The following is a 23,135-nucleotide window of genomic DNA, read 5'->3' on the forward strand; positions in this document are numbered from 1 at the left end:
TTTGAGAAACAAAAGGCAAGAGGGAGTGTTGAATGATGCCTATTTGTTCTCAAACCACAAAACAAAAAACGTGGGAAAAGAAGAGTAACAAGTCAAGCTGTTGTTTAGGTATGTAAAAGTCTTTGTAAAAATCTTTTACTTGTTGCAGTAGTATAAGTCAAAAAGTATGGGCTATATGGAAAGTATTCCTAAGTCTAAGTAAGAAATAAGGCAATATAGAGAAGATCAAGTGTGTTCTATTTTCTCTAAATATGTAGTGGCCAAAGTTGTGTAATGTAAGCAAGTGAAAAATCAGTTTCTCCACCACTTCACTCTAAGCTTTCAAAAGTCCAAAAATGTGTTCCTTTTGAACAAGAACAAAAGCAAAACAAAAAGGAACATGAAGAAAATCTGAAATTTTCTGCATTTTACAACACAATCCCAGCATTGCGAATATATTCCTTGAAGCCGTTATTTAGTTCTTTTGACAATGACATATCCGTCACCTGTAATAAAACATATTAGCTAACTGTACAAAAGATCAAGCATAGTTAACCTTATATTTCTAACTTAACATATCATTTAATTAACCATGCCATCCATCTGATAAGTAAAACCCCGCACCGAATTGTCCTCTGAGCTTTGTAAGTATACTTCTTTCATGCTCATCACAAACACTGTGATGAAGTAAGAGCCTGTTGTCTAGCTTCCTCCTGCAATAAAACAAGCTTCTAAATACTATCTTCAATAATCCACTAACTTAAGCAATAAGATATTGGAGGCAGAGATGAGTGTACCTATAAAACTCGGCGAAAAGATCTATGTCACTTATAAATTAGTCAAGCAACTTAACAACATGTATTCATTTAAGAAAATGTTTTAGCATCAAAGCAGGGGTCAATGACAGTGAACATATGAAAAAAGGAAGCCTACAGTGTCAATGGTAGATTTAATAGTAGAGTCATCATTCGATTTTTCATTCCATGCGTTCTTGAGAAGATTGTCGCAAAAGGTTGCAAGTAGTTCTGCAATTGAGCTTCCACCCAATGTCTTGTTACAGAAGATTACAAAATTCTTTGAATGACTTGTTGAAGAGGGAGAGTTTATGAAACCAGTCCCTGACGACCATCTACTCCTCCACGCTACCACCACTAGTAAGTGCATATTCGGCTTGTTCGATAAGACCGTTCCCTTTTGTGGTAACTTGAATCCTGAAGGCTTCTGCAACAGGTTCCAACCCTTTGGAGATTGCATGATAAAACCTGAACATCGTTGAGATATCATCCTTCGTGTCATCTCCTTCTGCCTTCTTGAGAAGTTTTTTGCAATAGGTTGCAAGTAGTACTGCACTTGGACTTCCAGCAACTTCTTCGTTACAGAAGATTTTGAAAGCGTCTTTCTTCGCATTGTGGAAGAGAGAGTGTTTCTGGAAAAAGTCCCCGAAAATAGTCCATGTGTTTATCGTGTAGGTCAATTATATTTGTGACAAGCACATGTCCGTCCAAGCTACCAGTAGCCGCTGCGTCTTCAGCTTTTTGTATAGAGGCATTCACTTTTGTAATATCATAAGAGGTGAAGGCTTTTGAAACAGGTTCCAACGATAGGGAAGCTGTATGATAAATCTTGTACACGTTTGAGAGATCATTTTGTCAAGTTTCCTGGGCTTCCAACTTAAAATCAATTGGCGGTAAATGGATTGGCCCAAGTCCCTTATATATTACTCAAGTCCCATTCATATTTCTGATGTGATATCTTCTTTCCAACACCCTCCCTCGAGATAACAGTGCGTATAACCATTAATCTCGCAGAATCCATCATACCCCCTCCGAAACAATGCTTTATTTTTTCCTAGCAATATTGGAAGAATTGAGCCTTCTATGGGCCATCAGCTAATGTGTTGATCGGACCACTTTCCGGGTTGGATTAATGGGTCAGGGTGTTGGCCCGCTCTGATACAATGTCAAGTTTCATTGGTTTCCAACTATAAACCAATTGGCAGTAAGTGGATTTGCCCAAATCCCTTATATATTACTCAAGCCCCTTATATATTACTCAAGTCTCATTCATATTTCCAATGTGAGATCTTCTCTCCAACACATTCATCTTGTTATCTCTTGCCTTCTTGAGAAGATTGTCGCAAAAGGTTGCAAGTCATTCTACAATTGAGCTTCTACTCATTGTCTTGTTACAGAAAAATACAAAAGCTTCTTTGAACACCTTGTGGAAGACAGAGCGGTTCTGAAAACAGTCCCGACATAGTCCATGTATTTATCGTGTAAGCCAGCTATCTCTCTGACAAGCACCTTGCCCTTCACGCGACCACCACCATTAAGTGTGTCCCTGTCTTCACTTTTGTAATACATAAGAGCTGAAGACTTTTGCAACAGGTTCCAACGGTAGGGAAGCTGTATGATAAAACTTATATAGGTTTGAGAGATCATTCATCTTGTTATCTCCTGCCTTCTTGAGAAGATAGTCACAAAACATTCCAAGTAGTTCTGCAATTGATCTTCCACCCACTGTCTTGTCACAGAAGATTACAAAAGCTTTTTTTTAACACATTGTGGAAGTGAGAGTGGTTCTGAAAACAGTCCCCGATATAGTCCATGTATTTATTGTGTAGGCCTACTATATCTCCGACAATCACCTTGCCAACACCTCTGGTAAGTGCGTCTTCGGCTTGTTGTATAAGAGCGTCCCCATTATACCCCCACACTATTATCAATCTTTATGTAAACATGTGCCACATAAAAAATCCGTACATGTTGCTTCAAATCAGACCATCACAACAAAATCTAGCTCGTCAATAGAAAAGCTGCAACTTTTTTCACTCATCTGAAACCAATGAGAGTGGCTAGTTCCAGCTAATACTAACATATGTAAAACATATTAGCTAAAATCTTAATTCCTACTAACATATCATTTAACTAACCATTATTTAAAAAAAAACATTAGATATATTATTTTCATATTTTTCACAAAATTTGGTCATATTTTGCTTATGCAAAAATATTGAAATAATTAGATGTTTTTTTAAAACTAGGGAAAAGACAGAGTTTGGTATATGATCGCCAAAAAACAAAATAAAGCCTTAAAACTAGAGAAAATACATATGGCACTAATAAAAGCAGTAAGTGAATTGATGATAATGCTCAAAATTAAAAATTTGATTGGATATAACGGCTCATTAGGTTTAATTTGGAGATTTTAGTAGATTAGATGAAATAGTGGAACATAAAAATAAATATGGTCAACATGATTGTGATTAGTGTAATATAAATTGAATAAAATGGAACATGAAAACAAATTTATCTAATTCATCTGCAGAATGGCAGAAAAAATTCTTTATAGTTGTAGTTTTTAACTGTAATTTTTTTTTTCATTTTATGGTGAAAACTGAAAAATTGAAGATAAAGCTTAATTCCAGTAATCTTTTTTTTTAAAAAATTGCAATTCCACTAATCTTTTACCTTAAAATATAATAATCATTTTTTTGTTCTTCTAAGCATGTAAATGGCCACTTGGATTTGGACCCATAATGCGTCACTCTTAGTGGGGGTTATTGGTTCTAGTATTATAATGGATTTGGAAATTCTAATAGATTTAGAAATTTTTGATAAATCCACTGATTTTTAAAATCAAATAAACAGATTTCATAAGAATTCAGATAGATTTAAAAATGAAGTATGAAGATTATTATAAATCAACCAAAACCAAATGGATTTATAAGAGATGAGACCGCGGCTTGTGAACAGGCCGGCTAATTACGGTCCATACAATTAAGAATCCATTAAATCATAATCTCCTATATATCAATTGATGATCATTTAAAAAGTTGTAATCTTAAGTTTGTACTGATTAAAAAGAGACTATATTTAGGTGTCACTTAATTAGGATGACAATTTAGCTTACATGGCAGCTTAAGAATCAATTGAAAAAATATTGGTCCAAATCCAATTAGTAGAAACATTATATTAACCCAAAATATAAGAATCATGTATTCTTTCCTTAAATAAAAGTTACAAAATTATTTAATATGATTAGCATATATATGACAATTAATGACGATGAATAATAAAGATTTGATAACAATTTTTGCATCATTCTTCATCTTTGTTTAATTTTATATTATTAAAAAATATTAAAAAATCACATTAATCATATAATAATAAAAAATTAGATTTTTTTTCTTATATGTTATATTTTGAATTTTTTAAAATGACTTTGAATTACAAAAAAATGAGGAAATCTTATATATTATATTTTAAATTTTTAAAATGATTTTAAATTGCAAAAATGAGTAAACCTTATATGTTATATTTTTCTTATATGTTAGATTCTTTCTTTATTTTGAATTTTTTAGAACGATTTTAAATTACAAAAATTTAAGTTTTCCTTAAGCATATGACTGAAAGTATTAAAATGACATTTATCAATTCGATGGTTGATTTGAAACCTTTCAAAACCATATGAAGATAAATATCAAAATAATTCAACTGTGGAAACAATACTGATCATTTTTTTCAATAATGTGTTCGGTGGGAAAAATAAGGTTCTTGTGTCATAATTTGTTTAATGTCCAATCCGATCAATCCATGATATATTAATTATAGCTTAGTTCCATAATTTTTAATAAAAATTGATCTGGTCCATCGAAAATAAATTATATAATAACAACAAAAGCATTGTATATGTATAAATAAAATGATCAAATATATAAAAACAATATAAAAAAATTCACCCTGCGTAAAGCGCATTTCTTATAGTGACCGAAACACTAATGAAACAAATGGAGAGTTTAATCATTATGATTCTACAGGCTGGGTGCTAGTCATTGAAAATTCTATTGTACAAGAATCATAATTAGACTAATTCATTAATATATAATGTATTTAAAAAGTAGCAAATTAATCTTATCAAGATATTTCTTATCTTAGATAATAGCGTCCTTTAATCAATTAATTTAATATAATATATTAATTTTTGACTGTTAAATATTTGTTTATGTTTTAGAAAATTTGTGTGACATATATTTATTTGGTTTTGGATATTGAATTAAATTATATACAATTATAGTTATATATTAACAAATTATAACAAAAGGCTTTATGATATATATTATATATTTGGATGTTATTATCTATTTTAGAAATTCTATTATTTTAAAAGCTGACCTATTATCAGCATAGATTATTCTGTGTACAACATCAAAAAGAACTAGTTATGTGGTATATTATAAACTTTAATTTTAAAATTAGATATAGAATATATGTGGCAGAAAAAAATAAGTGCAGTGTATTGCATTATCAATTTCATCATATATAAATTGTTTTTAAATAATAAAGTGCCAATAAAAATTATAAACAAAACTGTTTGTTAATAATATTAATAAATTACTGAAATAAAAAACAAATATTACATACTAATAATTTCAAACAATGTACATTAACTAATTTTTATTTGACTATGACAAATTTTTTTGGGTGAATACCTTATACAACATATCTAATAGATTATAGATCATATAATTGAAATATTAAATGTTTATAGTAATTAATCAGTTTAGCACGCAGTGCTAGGAAACAAACGTCCTTCATCGTTCACATGGATGCGGAGTTGCCAATTTGGTTTACAGAGTCAAAATGAATCTGTAAATGCTTGCTCTAAAAAAAAAGTAATTAATCAGTTTTTGAATCACATATACATTACGTAAATACAAATATTACACAAAATGATTTAAATATTTTTTTAAAAATAATGTTTTTATTTTAAAATGCCTTGTATTTATTGTCATATTTACTAATAAACAAAAACACAAAATAGTATTAGTTAACAATATTTATAGTAATGACTAATACGATTTAATATTTTATAATCTTATGTTAGAAAAAAATATTGACTTAAAATTTCAACAAATGAACAAAATAATAAAAATATAATGTTTTTATCGTCACTAGTTTAATTTTAAAATTAATTATAGATCAAATAAAAACTTGTGCACTGCGTTGATCAAAATTGAGTTCTTAATTTAAATTTAAGCCGAATATTTTGTGCTCGTAGCTGTGAATTTTCTTGCTTTAGAATCATTTCAAAGATTTTAGAATACTACATATAATCGGTAGAAAAATAATTTCCAGAACAATATTATATATTTTTTTTAACTTTGAACTATGAATTTACATTTTACTAAAACATTTATAATAATTAAATTGGTTGTGAGAAAATTGTAGTTGTGTAAAACATTCGTAGCACTTACCAGTCATCTCTTAATATGAGCATGAGTTGGGTTAATCGATTAGATTTTGACATAAATAAAAACAAATAATATAAAATATACCTAAGTTAAAAAGGTAAAGTCTATTAATAATACAAATTACAAGATAACAAATGAAATGATCTCAGAAAAATATAAAAATGACACTATATTTATGATGTATATTTCAATTGATTGACCTAGATTTAGGGAACATGTTCTTTTTTTTAAACTAACATATTCTTTTCTTTATAACAAAAAAAAGATATTTCATAATGTATTTTCATTTTGTTACGGAAATATTTGTTACCGTAATTAAAGATGCCACCCAAGATGCTCACATCTCAGTAATAATCGCAGTGGTAAATTAATAATTTATTCTTTTAATACAAATTTTATTGTTTTGGCAACATATTATTCAACGGTAACATTTAATATATTAAGTGGTTATACGTGTCATGTGCGTGGTGAGTGGACTAAAAGAGATTATCACTTCTAATTTATAGATATTAAAAAATTAAAGTTATAGTCACAAATTTTACATGTTATATAATGAAAGATTAAATAAAAGTGTGCATGTTTATATAAGGTAAGCTTAGATTTTTTTAAAAAACTTGTGTTATTGGTTATGTGTAATTGAAATATAGTTTGTGTAAGATAACATTAGTTATGAATTTAAGATAAAACGAAACATAGACAATAAAATTATTGCTTTTATGATATAAATTATGAATATAGGATAAAACAGAACATAAACTATAGAATAATATGATATGAAAGGAACAAATTATAAAGAAACAAATTATAGGCGATAAGAATTAAGTCAATCAAATATATTCCATCGTGAGATTAATGGCAAAAAAATTCCTACAATTTCGTGTATAATTTTTAATTGGTCATGAAAGTTGTGTAAATTTGTAGTAATTCTCTCATATTAACCAAACCAGATTGTGTTATGTTGATTGTGTATATCAGTTTCCTATATTTTGTCTATAAATTATGGTCAAACGTAAAATTAGCAAAAAGAATCAAGTAAATATAGGAAACTAATATTATTGGATTTGATATTAAAAGACTCAATCAAATCCCCCATTTATTTAAATTCTAGGATTGATTCCCCATTTATTTACTTGAATCATATAAGTTTTGTCATATATAATAAGATTATATATGTTTATTATGTATGTATATATATATATATATGTTAGACAAATGATAAATGTTTAAACAAATGATATATGTTTATACAATATTGTCCTGAACTAAAACCCAACTAACAAAAAAACAATATGTCTTTCTACAAAGATTAATACAAAGATGTTTGATTAATTTTATGTTTCCAGATAAATAAATGAGAAGATGAGAATAAATAGAGGCTTTGGTAACATTATCTTCATGCATATCCGAGAAATGTAGTTACGTCTAGGATATTAAAATTGTTATAATGTTCTTCCTATATGAATATGCATACAAAGGAAAAAACTGTAAACGTGTATATACAAAAAGTAAAAATTCCTAGATATTAAATGTATGATGTGAAAAATAAATAGTATAATCACTATCTAGTTTTAATGTGCAATGACATTATATGTAATTTATCTAGCAAATGAAGGTCTTTTTAAAAAATGGTATGACGAGGACTCTCATGATGACACCTAAGTAATGACAATTTTGTTAATCACACATTTGGTAAGGTTAATAAATAAAAGTGCTTCTCAAATAATAATAAGGAGATATTTTTTCTAATTTTAGGTGGTCAAGATTTTCACAAAATTGTATAAATACACCTATCACATCTAACTAAAAAATCACAACCAAAAACCATACTACATAAAGCCAATTAAAAATATGTGTAATTCTGCTTTCATAGTTTCTATCGTTTTAATGATCATTGTTTCTCCAACTTTTCATGCTAAAACAGTGTGTAGCATCACTTGTGCAATGATGAAACACAAAGTGAAACCTTGTTTACAAGGTGTCAGGCAACCAGGGGAGAAGCCAACAGAATTTTGTTGTAATGCTATATATAGTCTAAACCTCAAAGCAACAACAACACAAGCTCGAAGATATCTCTGCCAGTGTTTTAAAGATGCTATAAAGTCATATCCATATATAAAAATTATCGATTTTCCTGCACTTTGTGATGTTCCTCTAGCTATTCCTTTTACACCATCGATAAATTGTCAAGGGTATGTACAATTTCAACCTATATTTCATAGTCCTGTTTTTCATTTATTTTTTTATTTATTATTTAACTTTTCTAATTTTTAATATAAATTTGTTTTTCAGAATTACATTTTGAACCGAAGAAGAAGATGCAACGGGAAAAAAATAGTAATCTTCTCTATTAAAAAAGAAGTATCAGTTTTATCTACTCTAAAATAGTCATACTAGATTCATATAATCAATTACATCTATTTGATTATTTATATTAATTTATTAAATATATAACATTCCTAAAGTATCAAAATAATTAGAAAGATATTAATAATAAATCAATTTTAACTGTAATTTTTTTTTTTAGTTATGAAATCTATTGAAAAAAAATCTAACAAAATCTTACAAAAAAAATTTAAATATTTTTTTAGTTATTGCATTGATTAATTTCGTAATTAGTAATATAAGAATAGTAAAATTAATTTTAGTTAAAATATTTATTAAAAAATATAAACTATTTTTATAAATTATAACTATAGTCAATATTGTATTAAAATAAAAGTAATAAATGAATTAAAATGAAAATTTAATTAAATTGGTAAATTAACGTATTTTAAGAAATTACTTTATTTAAATAAATAAATAAATAAATATCATTCATTGTCTAAAAAATCAAAATAACATTCATCGTTTAAAAGGATTAAATTTGTAAATTATGTAATATTTTTATACAAAAAATAAAATTGGTAACATATGTTAAATTTATATCTTGAACTATATTTTCTATTTATTTATTTTGAAAACCACAACAATAAATTATATAAAAATGATTATAGACAAAATATAATATGAAAGTATATATTATAAAATAAAAGGCTACCCACATGGATGTGCAGATCAAAGTCTAGTCTTCTCTATTAAAAGTCATATTAGTTCAATTTCATCAATTATATCTATTCGATTATTTACATAGATTATAAATATATAACACTTCTTAAAAAACATAATAGTTATAAAGATATTAATAATAAATCAATTTTAACTGTAAAATTCAATTTTACTTTTAGTTATACCAAAATCTGTTGAGAAAAAATCTAACAAAATTTTACTAGAAATTTTAAATATTTTTTTTAAATTAATGCATGATTATTTCGTAATTAATAATTTAGTGTTAAATAAACTTTTATAATTAATAATTTAGTGTTAAATAAAATTTTAAATATTGTTTTATAAAATTTATAATTATAATTAAGATTATTTTAAAGTTATATATTTATAAAATGAAAAGTTACCTGCACGGATGTTCGGATCAAAGTCTAGTAGATATGACAGTAAATATACTACACTATATTTTGAAAATAATAAATAATACTGTTCTCAGTCATTCGTGATTATAGTTTCTATTATAAAGAGAGAGTACGTAGAAACAAATTTAGTGGCTATAATGAAAAAAAAAACATACTCCATCTCTTTTTTAAAAGTGACACTCTATCATATTTTCTTGTTTTAAAGAAATGTCATTTACATTTCCAAATACAATTTTTTATACTTAATATCTTTCTTATTCTTTTAACTAACGAAAAAATGTTTATTTAAATAATTATTTATTTAAATAATTATATATTAAATAAATAAATACTAGTATCTATATTATTAAAAATAAAGTACCTTTTGGTTTTGTTTGAAAACATTGATAGCAATATAAATGAGAATTGCTTGAAAACATAGATAGCAGTGTAAAAAAATATAATGTTTTTTTGGTAATTTCATTAAACTAATTACATTAATTTTCTTTCCATATTTCACTCATTTTAAATTTTTTATTAATTATATTACCTTAACAATACATAACATCATTAACTGTATTACCATAATAATAATAGTGCATATTTTTCAAATATTTTTAAATGTTTTGTTGGAAAGAAAAATGCATTTCTATTTAAAATTTAAAATTAAAATATCTTATTTATTAAACACATAAATCATGAGTTATTACATGTGTGGTTTTTTAGTTTATACTATCTCTTATAGGTCACAATTCTAAATGCTTCTATCATGTAATATTAAAATTTATGTTAATAATTCTTAACACAAATCTAATATTATTATTAATGGTTAAATTTTAATTTACACCTCTTCGTAGATAAAACATTTAATCTCTTAATTTACATATTGTATATATAAAGTTTTAGTCAGCTATTATTAGCGTTTATATATTCCATTAAGTTAAAAACCATTTCATTCTAATATTTAAAAACTATACCAAATTTGTTTATTAGTCACTATATATAACGTTGTACATCTCCTACTCCAACCATAAATCGACGAAAATATATATACACGAAATGAATATATACGTGAACAAATACATTAAACATGAACACACATTTATTATTTATATGCATACTAATATCAGAGCATGAATGAGCTATATAGGTCAAAACAAATTAATATTCCAACACTATTCTATATAAAGAGAACATACATTTATCAAACTAGTTTAATATTACAGTATATAACATAATTCCAACAAATTTAAATTTTATTTCATATTTGATACTTTTTTTTCAAATTTTCCTTTAAATTATTATCATTTTCATAAATATCTTAAATTTATTATTAAAACACAAAAATTAACCCTACCAAAACTTTTATAAATATATAAGAATTATTTGCACAAGTTTATAAACTCAACTTCACCACGTAAATTATAAATCCTAAACAATAATCGTTAAACCCTAAACTCAAATGTTAGGATATCTTTAATTGAGTTTTTCTTAAATGCTATCAAAGTGGGTGTATTTCAAGAAATTTCTCAAATAGGATGTTTACTACAAAAAAAATTGCAAGTAAAAAATATTATAGTTTTTTTTCAAAAAATAAGTTTTGTTATTTTTAATAGTATCCCAAAAAAAATTCATCTCTATTATATAAATTCGGTTTAATTTAATTTTCATATAAATTCCAAATTTTAGAAATGAAACATAAAATTGTTACATAATAATGTTTACAAAATAATATTTTTTTACAAAATACAAAAAATTATGTAAAATAGTATTGTCACATACTAATGTTGTATAAATTAGAATATTTTAGTATAAAAATGAATAAACCCCGCCCGAGCCAGGATCTAGTTAAAGATTATAACAAAAAAAAAAGATGTTTCATTTCATTTTGTTCTTTTTGTATCCAGGATGAGAGCAATGATAAGTAGCTGCATCATGGCATGTAAGTGGGTGTTGAAATTCCATGTTTTGCATTTCTTGTGTAGGTGAGCCAAAAGGCTATTCCAATGGACGAACATTTCTCCTCCGAAATTTGCTGCGCTGCTGATGCTTGGTGTCACTTGGATGGTCATCGAGGCGATGTTATTGCTTGGCCGACCAACAAATAGGGTTTTGAAAAGAGTTGTTACGCAACTAACTTACTCTAAACTCAGAAGCTATGAGAATGAGACAAATACTCTCCAACACCAACTGTTGTTTTGCCATTCACACACAAATTCTGGACTTCTGTTGTATAATCCACATACATGTAATGTATCAAGTAAATAATTTTCTAAATGATAAAAAGTTGTCTAGCCTGAAAAGTATAACCTTCCGTGAGTGTAATCAAATGGAACATAGATAGTTGCTGACACAACTTCGGGGTGTCTTTATCACCTTATTAGAAAGCAGGGGTGTTATATCGAAGAAATTACTAAATACGTGGACACTCATTTAAAATACAAAAAGATGAGAGGTCATTCAAAAATTTACGTTTTTTTCTTTTAAGTTTCGGAAACGTAGCGATATAGTTCATTCTTGATCGGAGACTAAAAGCTAAACTGAACCAAAACGGCGTCGGATTAGCTATGTCCTCGTCGTCCCTTCCTCTATCCGGCTCTACACTCGTTCATCGCTTCATCAAACTAACTGAACTGAATCTAATGTCTTTTGTGTAGTTAGTTTCGATTAAGATAAGGTCCAAAGGGTCAATCTTTTTCCGTTGTTGGCTCTTATCTGAATGGGAAGTGATGACTTTGTGTAGGCAATGTTCCAACGTTCCAACGTTCCCCAAGACTAGAGTGTGGGACCCGTACAAGCGTTTAGGCCTTAGAGCACCATTAACCAAGGTGTTTAAGTGGAGTGTTTAATAATTTTTGGATTTAACAAAAAAAAAAGAAAATATCCTAATAAAATAAGAAGTGCTATTTAAGGAGTACTTAATTATACTGTTGAAGAAGTGGTGGTCGAAGAGTGCTTATTAGTAAAAAATTGATTAAGCAACCCATTAGAGGTGCTAGGGTTAAAGATGGCCTTAGCCCCCTTGCGCTTCAGAGGAAGAGATATGGGCCTCACGTAACTTTCTATTAGAGCAGTACGCTGAGCATGAGAGAAGCCGAGAGTCTGTAGAAGGAGCCTTTGAGAAGCTTCTAACGTCTTTTTTTTTTAACGTCTAGTTTTATATTGAGGAAGAAGAGTAAGATCAATCTCAACACAAGGTTGAAGAAGAAAGTTGAGGAGTCTCCTTTGTGGCTCAAAGCTCTTCTTGATTTCGTCGAAATGCCTCAGATGGATTCTGTGTTGAGAAGACTCTTCTTGTTTGCGTTTATGGGTGGTTAGAGTATTATTAACTCAGCAGAAGGTGGTCCTGCGTTTCAGGTTTGCTTGCTTCTACAATGGCCCCTTATAATCTTATAAAGACAATCGAAACGAGTCAAGCTTCTTGTTCTGTTTGTAGGTGGCGGGGTATCGTTGGCTGCTTGTATATATTTCTTGTATGAGAAGACGAAGAAGAGCTTGGGGAGAGCTTGCTTAATAGGGTAAGTTCCTGGTGCTGCTGAAACTTAAAAAGACTAATTGTTCTTCTTCTCATGATTGTGTTTTGGTTGTTATGGTTGCAGTATTGGTGCACTAACGGCTGGGTAGTTCTGTGGTTCGCTGATCATTCCCATGATCCGGACGATTTTCATTAACCCTACCTGGACACTGGAGCTCCTAACATCACTAGTTGCTTATGCATTTTTGTTTGTTTCTTGTACTTTCCTCAACTAAGCTTCTTTTGATCCTGACATGTTATTTTCCCAATAGAACATTCCAGTTTCAGCAATAATAGTGAAATTTATTTAAGTGTTCGATTAGTTCTACAGTTACATTTTTTTTGTAAAATATAATCTTTCGTTAAGAAATGGGATCAAATTAGTAACAATAAACATTTATTTCTTGGAAATTTTCACATAGTTTGTCTATTTACAAAAGTTCATAGTTTTAGATCATCAGAGCATAGAACATGCTTTCCAAGAGCATAGAACATGCTTTCCAAGAGCATAGAACATGCCATTGGAAGTATCTAAAAGAGGTCTTCATAATAAAATTATTCGAAAGAAAGTGAGAAGGGAATTTCAAATAAAGATATTCTGGAGATTCATGAAAACTACTTGTTTTTTGTTCAGTGGTTTATTTCTCAAAAAGTAAATTTAAATATTTAACAAAGTTATTTAAAAAATTAATATTATTTTCTGTTTGAGATAGGATGCCCTCATAGTTCCATCAATGCATTCACACCAAGCCAGTATTCATGTTCAAGAAGTATCAAACACCAAGAAGTAAAACCAAACCAAGTAATAATTTCAAGAAAAAATAAAGGATATATTAATTAATTTGAGAAACAAAAACAAAATGAAGTATGAGTTTTCAGAGGAACCGGCGCTTCCATGGAACACGATTGTTTTTCTTCACACAGCAGCCACACGAGTAAAGCAAAACGACGAGAAGGATAAGAAGAAGATTAAAGACGAGAAGAATCCTCCATCTTTTTCTAATCCCTTTGTAAACTCCAACCTTGCAGGACTCGCATGCATAACACAACTCGCTCTGCGTGTTACTCCATGTTTTGCAGTCCCCTTTGATCTCTGCCGTCGACGTTGCTGGAACTGTCCACCATGTAGCATTCTTTGCCTCGAAGCCACATTCTACTGGAGGTCGACAACATCCGAACTGAATACAAAAAAACACATTTTACATACTAATATATACAAAGTATTAACACTTTCGAATAACTAATAATTTAAATTTTTTACCAAAAAAAAAAAAAACTAATAATTTAAGTTTTCAGATATTTTCGAATACTAGATTTGATTTTGCTTTGGTTTGGATTATAATTTATATATCCAGCCATTCGAGTATTTAAAAAAAAACGATTTGGATTTGGTTCGGATAAATGCCAATGCCTACTGAAATGTATGAACACATACCTTTACGTGTGAGAGGTGTTTGGCGTCAAAGTCAACGTCACGTGGACGAAACCTACAAATGGAAGAATCAGCCATGCATCGTTTAATCCCTTCCCAGTTCTTACCTTGAAGGAAATGGTCTCCTATCCAGTTTTGAAGATCACCGGTCTTCACATTCCCTATTCCTTTGTCTGAAAACGCTTTGCCGGCGGAAGAATTAGTTACAAGGAAGATGAAGATGGAGAAGATTAGGGTGAGAAGAATGGAGAGGAAGAGAAAGAATAGGTAGACAGTAATGATGATGTAGTTGTCGTAGAGAGCCGCGATGAGGCCTAAGGAAGATATGAAGAAGAGGAGAGTCGCTGTTACGATGAGAGGGTTTTGAATGAAGCGTTGACATTGTGATGGGCCTTCAATGAAGAGATAGACAGAGAAACATAAGGTGGCGAGGCCGATCAATGCGAGGATTGCGTTCGTTGTTATCACGGCGGCGTTGCTTAGCCGTGGCATTGTTTAAACGCCGGTTATTTTTTGGGCGGAGAGAAGAGACAAGTCGGTTTGTTGAGAAAACAAATGTCAAGTGTTATTTATTAAATACATGGCTCCGTGTGCTATGGTATATATGTGTATACTAGGAATATTGAGCTTGTTTACCAAAAAGTTAAAACAAATGTGAATATTAAATTTGTCATAGTTAGGTTGATTTGGTTGACGGCTTAACTATTTATATATATAATTTTCAACTTATGACTATTTAGTTGTTATTATTATTTTTTCGTCATATGTTTAGAATTTTATCAACTTGATAACATTGTATCTGATATTCAATATTACAAATAAACACACATACATATAGCTATTATTAGTATATTATATGAGATGAGTATGTATATATCAAAACTATCCATAGATCGTTTTCAGTAAGAAAAAAAAACTATCCATAGATCAAAGATGTGATATTATATAAATATAGGCCAATAGAAACTCTTTAAGTCACTTATAATTATTTACATTTTGACCAAAAGAAGATGTAAGAAACTCCTGTGATTTTAGTAAACAGTTATTGTGGTACGAGTGGTTAGTTTATAATAAAACGGGATACGTGGCAAATGTTTCAACCCTTACCACATCGGCACTACGTTGGGACGTGGTGTCCACTAACTAAACATCTGAAGCTTTGGACGGTGTAGAATTAAGCTCTTTGACTTTGCCTCCATTACTTCATGTCCATAACTACGCGCTTTTGTCAAAACTGGATGATCTTAGTTTATATTTATTAACCTTGTATGCATGTATTATGTGTTTATATATTCATACAACTGTTGTTACGCGTATCAAATAAAAACCAAATCAGTCTCATATTTGATTTGCTTATGTCAACTCCAGTTCGGTAGGTGGGTGACAATTGAAACCTTTACACCCCCAGGTAAGTGATTAATGCTTAAGTTTTTCATCTCAGTATTGTTTTATTCATTACAACAACATATGCATATCAAATGAGACTTGTCTTACATTGATACAGAAATATAAAACGTGTTCACATATTTATACCACTGAGGAAATCTGAGGGTCTGGTGCATAGCCTTTACTGTTGATTTCATTGCCGTTTAACTTCTCTGAGGAGAAGATTTCATCACCACACAGCGTTACTAATGCCTTGAGATCATCATCCGTGATTCTCTGAGATTATTATCAAACAATAATTAAGTAAGACATTCTATAATCAATTCGTATTTGAAATTATAATATCAAATTTAGTTTTAAGTATATGTGCACAAGAAGATATAAAATACAAAAAAAAAAAAACCTTTTTCTGCTTGGTTAAATCTCTGAACCGTGAGAATACCTCGTTCAATTTCTCATCATTGATTTCATATCCCAACTGAGAGCAGAAACAAACACCCAAGTATATTAATTAATTAATAAATATATAGATCTCCTATTTAAGTATTTGTATATGATCATTGTGTAACCAACGAGTAAAAATGATCTAATCACAATGTATTTACCTCTTTCAGACAACCTTTCACCGCATGACGTCCACTACGTATTTCCATAGGTTTTTCAAATAAGTTAAATAAGTAAAAAAATATTACTTAAAATTGAATAATTACCTAAGCTTTCCAAGAACAATGCCTGAATTTTGAGATTTTACAACTCCTACGTCTTCTGGTGATAAGATCTCATATGTACTCCGATTTTTCAATATCCCATCCTTTCATAATGTGTAAAGAATGATAACCAATTCTATCTCATAATTGATTTTCTGTATATATATATATATTAGTATGTATGCATGTATATATATATGCACCGAACCTGGTGAATGCCGCTCTCATGAAGAAAACAGTTGGCTCCAACTATAGGCTTGTGGGGTTGAACATACAAGCCAGTGTATTCTTGAACCTTCTCAAGAATTAACAACCTATTAGTTAATTATTATAAACGCTAAGGAATGAAAACACTAGCTCCTCGACATGTCAAACAGTCAAATTTACCGCCTTACCATCTTGCTAGTAGCCATAATTTGGCGTCTGTCTATTCTTGTATAAACACCACCCATCAGGTATGCTCCTCGACATTTCAAAGCCATCACGACCTATACATACCAAATAAATATTTATGTTGTTGATGAATTGATGATGATAGAAAATTACGATCGTGTTGAGTTTCCTGGACTTGACTGTTTTTAAAATCAATAGACAATAAATAGATTAAGAGATTGATTCTTCTCGGTTATATTTTTGTATGCTCTACCTTACTTTGGATGTGTGATTTCTTACCTCTTCAAGTGATGCATTTCCACTTCTTTCACCTATTCCATTGATTGTTACTTCGACTTGACGTGCTCCAGCACATACACCCTATTGAAGCCCAAAAAAAAGCCCAACCTTATGATCCATTAGAAGCTTTTAGACTAGGGTTATAGACTCATATATATATGTTGTTAACAGTTCTGAAGTGGGCACTTTGGCTGCAGTTTGAGCAGCATCCTTTCTCATTGTATGAATCAATCGAAAACTCTTTTATCTTGGTGACAACTTTATCTTCATCCTCTCTCTCTTTGTCTTGTTAAATAAAGCTCACTGAGCTATTTCATTTCTAGTTTAATAAGCTCATTTGAGCATCAATCTATTTAGTTTTAAATCTCTCCACACCCTATGTAAAATCGTTGTTATATATGCATTTGGAATTGATATTTTGTAAATAAATGAGCAAAGGGAGAATTAGAAAAAAGTACGGCTATTGTGTTGGCGGTAGCAACACCAAGGTCATTGTGACAATGAACGCTGAAGATAGCATCATTAATTCCAGGAGTGTTTGCTTTGACATATCTCACAAGTTCTCCGTATTCTTGCGGCATGTTGATCCCCACCGTGTCCGCGAAGGCCACCGTGGTTGCACACGCTTTGATCGCTTCTTCAAAAACCTTGCATATATAATCCTTATCGGACCTGCTTAATTTTAGTCACAAATTAATATTTTATAATTATAATTTATATATGACATTAGTAAAAAAAAATCTTATATATAAAGTTTTTAACGCTTTAAGTTAATTATAAACCGTTCAACTAAAACAATGTGTTTTTTTTTTTTGACAAAACTAAAACAATGTGTTTCATTTTTAAAGTTTTGTATTTAAAATAGACAGAGCATTGTGAACGGAATGAACATACATTATACATTAAGAGTTTTAAGTTGAGGATTTAAAACATTGAAAATTTAACTAAGAGATTTTATTTCGATTCAAAAATAGTTAAAGAGGTTTTACTACAAAAAAAATCATTTAATATTATAGTGGCAAATCAAATATTTTATTTAACCGCAAACAGTCTTCTCTTTATAGAAGAAACAATGTAATAAGATTTTATGTTCTTTCGAACCTGTGAAAAAAATAATGGAGATGTATAGGTTTTAAGATATGAACCTGCCACTATCTTCACAACCAAATTCGATGTCTTTGAAGCCTAAACTTTTAGCAAACCTAATGCTACTTTTTGTTATCTCGACAACTTCTTCTCTAGTCATTTTCAGCTTATATTTCATGTGAATGTCACTAGTAGAAGTGAATACGAGTATCCTCGGCCTCTTTGCGTACTTCACTGATTCCCAAGCCGCCTTAATATCTCTTTCTTTGCTTCGTGCGATGACGCATATCACTGGGATATAACCTGTTTCCTCATCCACCTAGCAAGATATATAATCTTTTTAGTGCTAATTTTTTTTGACAATTTCTTCATTTGTGCATGCATACTTTTCATGAAAACCATGCTAATTAATTAAACTGTGACTTTCTAATAATATCAAATTTCTCTGGAACAACAAGGTTAACTCTATGGTTTGGCACCAATAAAGCTATTGTGCGAGGTTCAAATTTGCTTATTTACTTTGACTTCCAGACTAATTAATAGTTCTCTTTAGTTTTGCAGGTCATATAACAAAAACCCATTTATTAGATTAAAAATTATTTTGTAATATAAAAAACGAAATAGATTTTTTTAATAGAAGTTCTGAACAGTAGATCATATATATAATTTTTCGTAGGTCCGAAGTCAGCCTCTAAAATTTTCAATCTTAAAAATAACCATTCATATTAAAGGTGGTTTGAATCCGGGGAATAGGGGAACTAATCCTTTGCACTAGAACTAAGCCACCAATACTTTGGTAAAACTAAATAGTTTGAAGAATGACCGGACAACCGGTGGTAGGGATCATTCCGGAAGATGTCAGAAGTGACGAAGCCATAACTATGAAGTACGTAGAGGAGAGAACTAAATATTTTGATTTATTTGGAGGATAGATAGTGAGGAAATTGTTTTGCAGTGAGATGGAGAACATGTACAATAAAATTCATATATTTATAGATGGATATAATTTTTTGTAATGGATTTCTAAATAACTGGTTAGTGGAGTTAGTGAGATTTATACAAATGATAAGTCTAACAACCTTGGATTTATAACATCTTTTATAAACACTTAATCCAATACGGGAAGATCTGGTAAAAATCTAAAGAAATTTCGAATACCTAATTCAGAAAGCCTTATTTAAATTTAATGGGGGTGATGACTTAAGTTTTCATGGCATTATTATTATCGTTTATTTATATTTTTGTGGTTTACCAAATTCTTTTATTAAAAGGCTAATTATTATGATAGTTGGACTTAAATATACTTTCTGCGTTTGATAATTAAAAAGTACATCATTTGTAGTAATTTAAAATGATTATCGTAAATGGAAGTTCTTTGTGTTTAACAACACATACAAATAAATAATCTTTATTTTATTTTATTTCGTATATTACATAACGATGACGTACGTAGAGGAGAGAAAGACATAAATATTTTGATTTATTTGGAGTTTAGATACTGAGGATTTTTTTTTTGCAATGAGATGGAGAACATGTACAATGAAATTCATCTAAATTTATAATTTATAAATAGGCTGAAAATCTTGTTTATGGATTTTAAATGTTTATTTTTACTAATCTTAATATTTTTTTTAAGTGGGAATTAAAATATAATATCGCATTTAAGAGTGGGGAGTTAAAACATAATATTTCTTTTAAACATGGTATTTGTTTCAAATAAATTATCGCCATCTAATTCGTGTGTAATGAACACGTGGTATCCAAAATAATTTTATTATTTTCTAAAAGTTGGAGTTAAGATATAATAATGCTTTAAAAGTTGTAGTTAGCAAACCCTTCTTTAAAAAAAGAGTAGGAGTTAGAACATTGTATTTTTATTCAAATACATTGTTGCTATCTTGTTTGATTGTAATGATCACGTGGTAATAATATGCACAATAATCTTAATACTTTTAAAAAGTGGGAGTTAAAATACAATATATTGCTTTAAAATGGGAGTTACGAAACCCTTCTTTAAAAAAAGTGAGAGTTAGAACATGGTGTTTTGTTAAATATACTATTATTGACTTTGTGCTACGCATGGGAATATATTTGGTTACATAAAACCAAATTTCAGTTATATATAACTAAAAATGACATCAATAATTTAACTTTGATTTATCAAGAGATATACATAAAAATATCAAACCATACACAATAAAGTTAAATTAGATTGTTTGAGAAACTTGCCTTGATCTTAATTAGTTGTTGAATATAGATATTTGAAGCTTTACAGATTGTTTTTTTTATGTCTTGTCATAATTCTTAACCTGCAATTTATTATTTATGCATCTTTGGCTCATTACATCTAGTAATTCATTCAGTATCTCCATACAAAAATTATATTACATATCCAGTGAAAACAGTAAGAGGTGTCAATGAAAAATTAATTAAGAAATCAAAGTTATTAAATTTTTAGTTTGACAATATGTGATCTTTACTATGTATTGTATGCAATTATACCTTTTAAATCTAAATGACACAAATGATGATCTCATACCGAACTCAACACTGGCTCGGAATATTCCATACGGTTTCAATATGAATCAGGGTTTTGAAAAAAAAAAGATTATATATAAGCCTTTTGTATTATATTTTTGATCGATTGAGAGTTTTTGTGATGTTTGTTTCTAGATCTTAGAAACAGCTACTATTAAATAAGTTTTGAAATTACTATTTACTATTAAATAATTTTCTAGAATCCTAAAGAAAAGATAATTGTAAAATATTATTTTTTTGTCAGCATTGTAAAATATGATAGTAATTTTCCTTTTAAAATTGTGACGTATATTAAAATATCATGGTTAATAAATATAAAAGATAAGATAATAAAATGATTATTTTTAAAGTAAGTTTAAAATTACTTGATAATATTTTTTACTAAATTTGTTTCTTTTTAAAAATTCTAAACAAAAATGTATTTGTAAAATAATTTATTTAATACTAATTTTCCTTATCTAAAATCCTAAAGAAATGATAACTATAAAAAATAATTGATAGTAATTGTCATTTTCTAAAATTGAAAACATAGGAAAATTGTAAAAGAGTGTTTAATATTAATTTTCCTTTCTTTAAATCCTAACAAAAAAAATTGTAAAATAATTATTTCAGTATTTTTATGATTACTGAAACATAAATCCTAACCGAGATCAATAATCAATAGATTTTTATTCCTAAAATAAGTCTCACACCAACAGATGAAAGATTTGTATGCTTCACTATCAAAGAGTCACTACAACTGCATGACTTCAAAATTCTTAAAGTAGACACAAAACATATTGACAATAGTGTTCTACAAAATGTTGTATATCAAATTTTTTTGAATAATATATGATATATAGAAAGAGGTTATAGTCACACAATTGATGCTAAGGTAGGGTATCTGGAAACAAATTTGATGTTCATCAAGCAATATATTTGATATTTAGTTGAATATTAATAATACATATTGATTGGTGTCGTCTAATATTAATTTTGAATTTTCCTTTTGCATTTTCTTACATAATATAAATAATATATATATTTCACACACCAATTACATATGTTTCAATTAACTACAATATTAAAAATAATTTAAAGTGAACTATTTATAGAAAACTAAAAAAAATAATAGACTATTTTAAAACACCATTATTGAAGTAGAAATACTAATTAAACTTTATGTAGGAAAATTGATTATTATTTTAAAATAAGTCCTACACCAATATATACTGAAAAAATCAAGAACTAATGTGAAAAATATTTTCATTCTTTTTATGGTTTTTCATAAAGTTAAAACATCAAATAAAACCCGTGCAAAAAGCACGGATTCATATCTAGTAATATTATAAAGATTGCTATCTAATTGTTTTTTTAATAATCATGTGGTATGCATTCCCAGGTACATTTGTCACCTATGCTAATTTCCATTGTTAAGTCTTAAGAGTTAAACACAGACTTCTTGGAATATTTTTATATGGATTTTTAACTTTAAAACCTGTAAACTAAGTTTGTCTTGGGTAAAATCTACAAACTAAGTGTTTAGTGAAATAACCCCAAACTAATTTTATTTAGAGTTATTCTTGGGTTCACTCCCTAGGGTGAACCTATAGGTTCACCAACCAATAAAATTTAGTTATTTTAAATCTGATATCTTTTAAAAAAGGAAACAAAATATTGTCAAATTATATTACGTTTTTAAAATTAAAAAAATTATATCTGTTATTGCCTATTGGTTAAGGTTTAAAGGCTTCTACACCCAGGTCTGGGGTTCGAATCCCAGACTATGCAATTTATTGCAGATTACAGGAAATCCAGGTTTCAAGTCCCGGAGAGAGCGGTTTATTAAACAATTATGCAGACTACAGAGGAAAGACTTATAAGGGATCTTCAACATGGTGCAAGTAAATCTGGCCAGGCGTGGATCTTCATAGCACGGCTCAGGTGATGCAGTTAGGCGTAGGTCTTCATAAGGCAGGTAGTATTGTCGGTTGTCGAATCGTCTATGTAATCTTTCCTATATCATAATTGTAAGATCGTAATAAATCAGCGTTAAAAAAAAAATTAAAAAAAAGTATAAATGAATAAAAATAATAGTAGCTGCAAAAAAAAGTTTTCAAAAAAAAAATTAATACCATAAACAAAA

At 28.8% G+C, this 23,135-nt stretch overlaps 2 protein-coding genes, 1 long non-coding RNA gene and 1 pseudogene across 3 annotated transcripts; 2 read left to right on the forward strand and 2 right to left on the reverse strand.

Annotated features, from left to right (window-relative positions):
• The first annotated feature begins 8,057 nt into the window (after positions 1-8,057).
• Positions 8,058-8,743, forward strand: LOC125581378. The gene is made up of 2 exons (XR_007319023.1): positions 8,058-8,421; positions 8,522-8,743. It is a non-coding gene; the product is annotated as an uncharacterized LOC125581378 (long non-coding RNA).
• Positions 8,744-12,184: 3,441 nt separating this feature from the next.
• Positions 12,185-13,425, forward strand: LOC106415302 (annotated as a pseudogene).
• Positions 13,426-13,900: 475 nt separating this feature from the next.
• Positions 13,901-15,302, reverse strand: LOC106425740 (tetraspanin-12-like). Its single transcript, XM_013866455.3, has 2 exons — positions 14,625-15,302; positions 13,901-14,367 (listed from the first exon to the last, which is right to left on the reverse strand). The coding sequence occupies exons 1-2, from the start codon at positions 15,111-15,113 to the stop codon at positions 14,065-14,067; spliced, it is 792 nt and encodes a 263-aa protein (XP_013721909.1). The 5' UTR covers positions 15,114-15,302; the 3' UTR covers positions 13,901-14,064.
• Positions 15,303-16,148: 846 nt separating this feature from the next.
• On the reverse strand, positions 16,149-19,349 carry LOC106415312 (methylthioalkylmalate synthase 1, chloroplastic-like). Its single transcript, XM_048753678.1, has 10 exons — positions 19,296-19,349; positions 18,532-18,791; positions 17,845-18,058; positions 17,387-17,467; positions 17,110-17,202; positions 16,923-17,009; positions 16,718-16,818; positions 16,613-16,646; positions 16,411-16,485; positions 16,149-16,283 (listed from the first exon to the last, which is right to left on the reverse strand). Exons 1-10 carry the CDS (start codon positions 19,347-19,349, stop codon positions 16,149-16,151), a joined length of 1,134 nt encoding a protein of 377 aa, XP_048609635.1.
• Between the last annotated feature and the right edge of the window lie 3,786 nt (positions 19,350-23,135).

The sequence above is a fragment of the Brassica napus genome, chromosome A2 (genome assembly GCF_020379485.1).
Source record: "Brassica napus cultivar Da-Ae chromosome A2, Da-Ae, whole genome shotgun sequence".
In the NCBI taxonomy this organism is placed as follows: Eukaryota; Viridiplantae; Streptophyta; class Magnoliopsida; order Brassicales; family Brassicaceae; genus Brassica; species Brassica napus.

Bases quoted from the DNA above. Each gene is read 5' to 3' on its own strand.
- LOC106425740 (XM_013866455.3), bottom strand. From the start codon at position 15,113: ATGCCACGGCTAAGCAACGCCGCCGTGATAACAACGAACGCAATCCTC. The intron at 14,368-14,624 runs GTATGTGTTCAT...TTTTGTATTCAG, and splicing joins AACACCTCTCACACGTAAAG to TTCGGATGTTGTCGACCTCC.
- LOC106415312 (XM_048753678.1), bottom strand. From the start codon at position 19,349: ATGGCTTCGTCACTTCTGACATCTTCCGGAATGATCCCTACCACCGGT. The intron at 18,792-19,295 runs GTCATTCTTCAA...ATATCTTGCTAG, and splicing joins TCCCTACCACCGGTTGTCCG to GTGGATGAGGAAACAGGTTA. The intron at 16,647-16,717 runs GTAATTATTCAA...GGAAATACGTAG, and splicing joins ATTGTTCTTGGAAAGCTTAG to TGGACGTCATGCGGTGAAAG.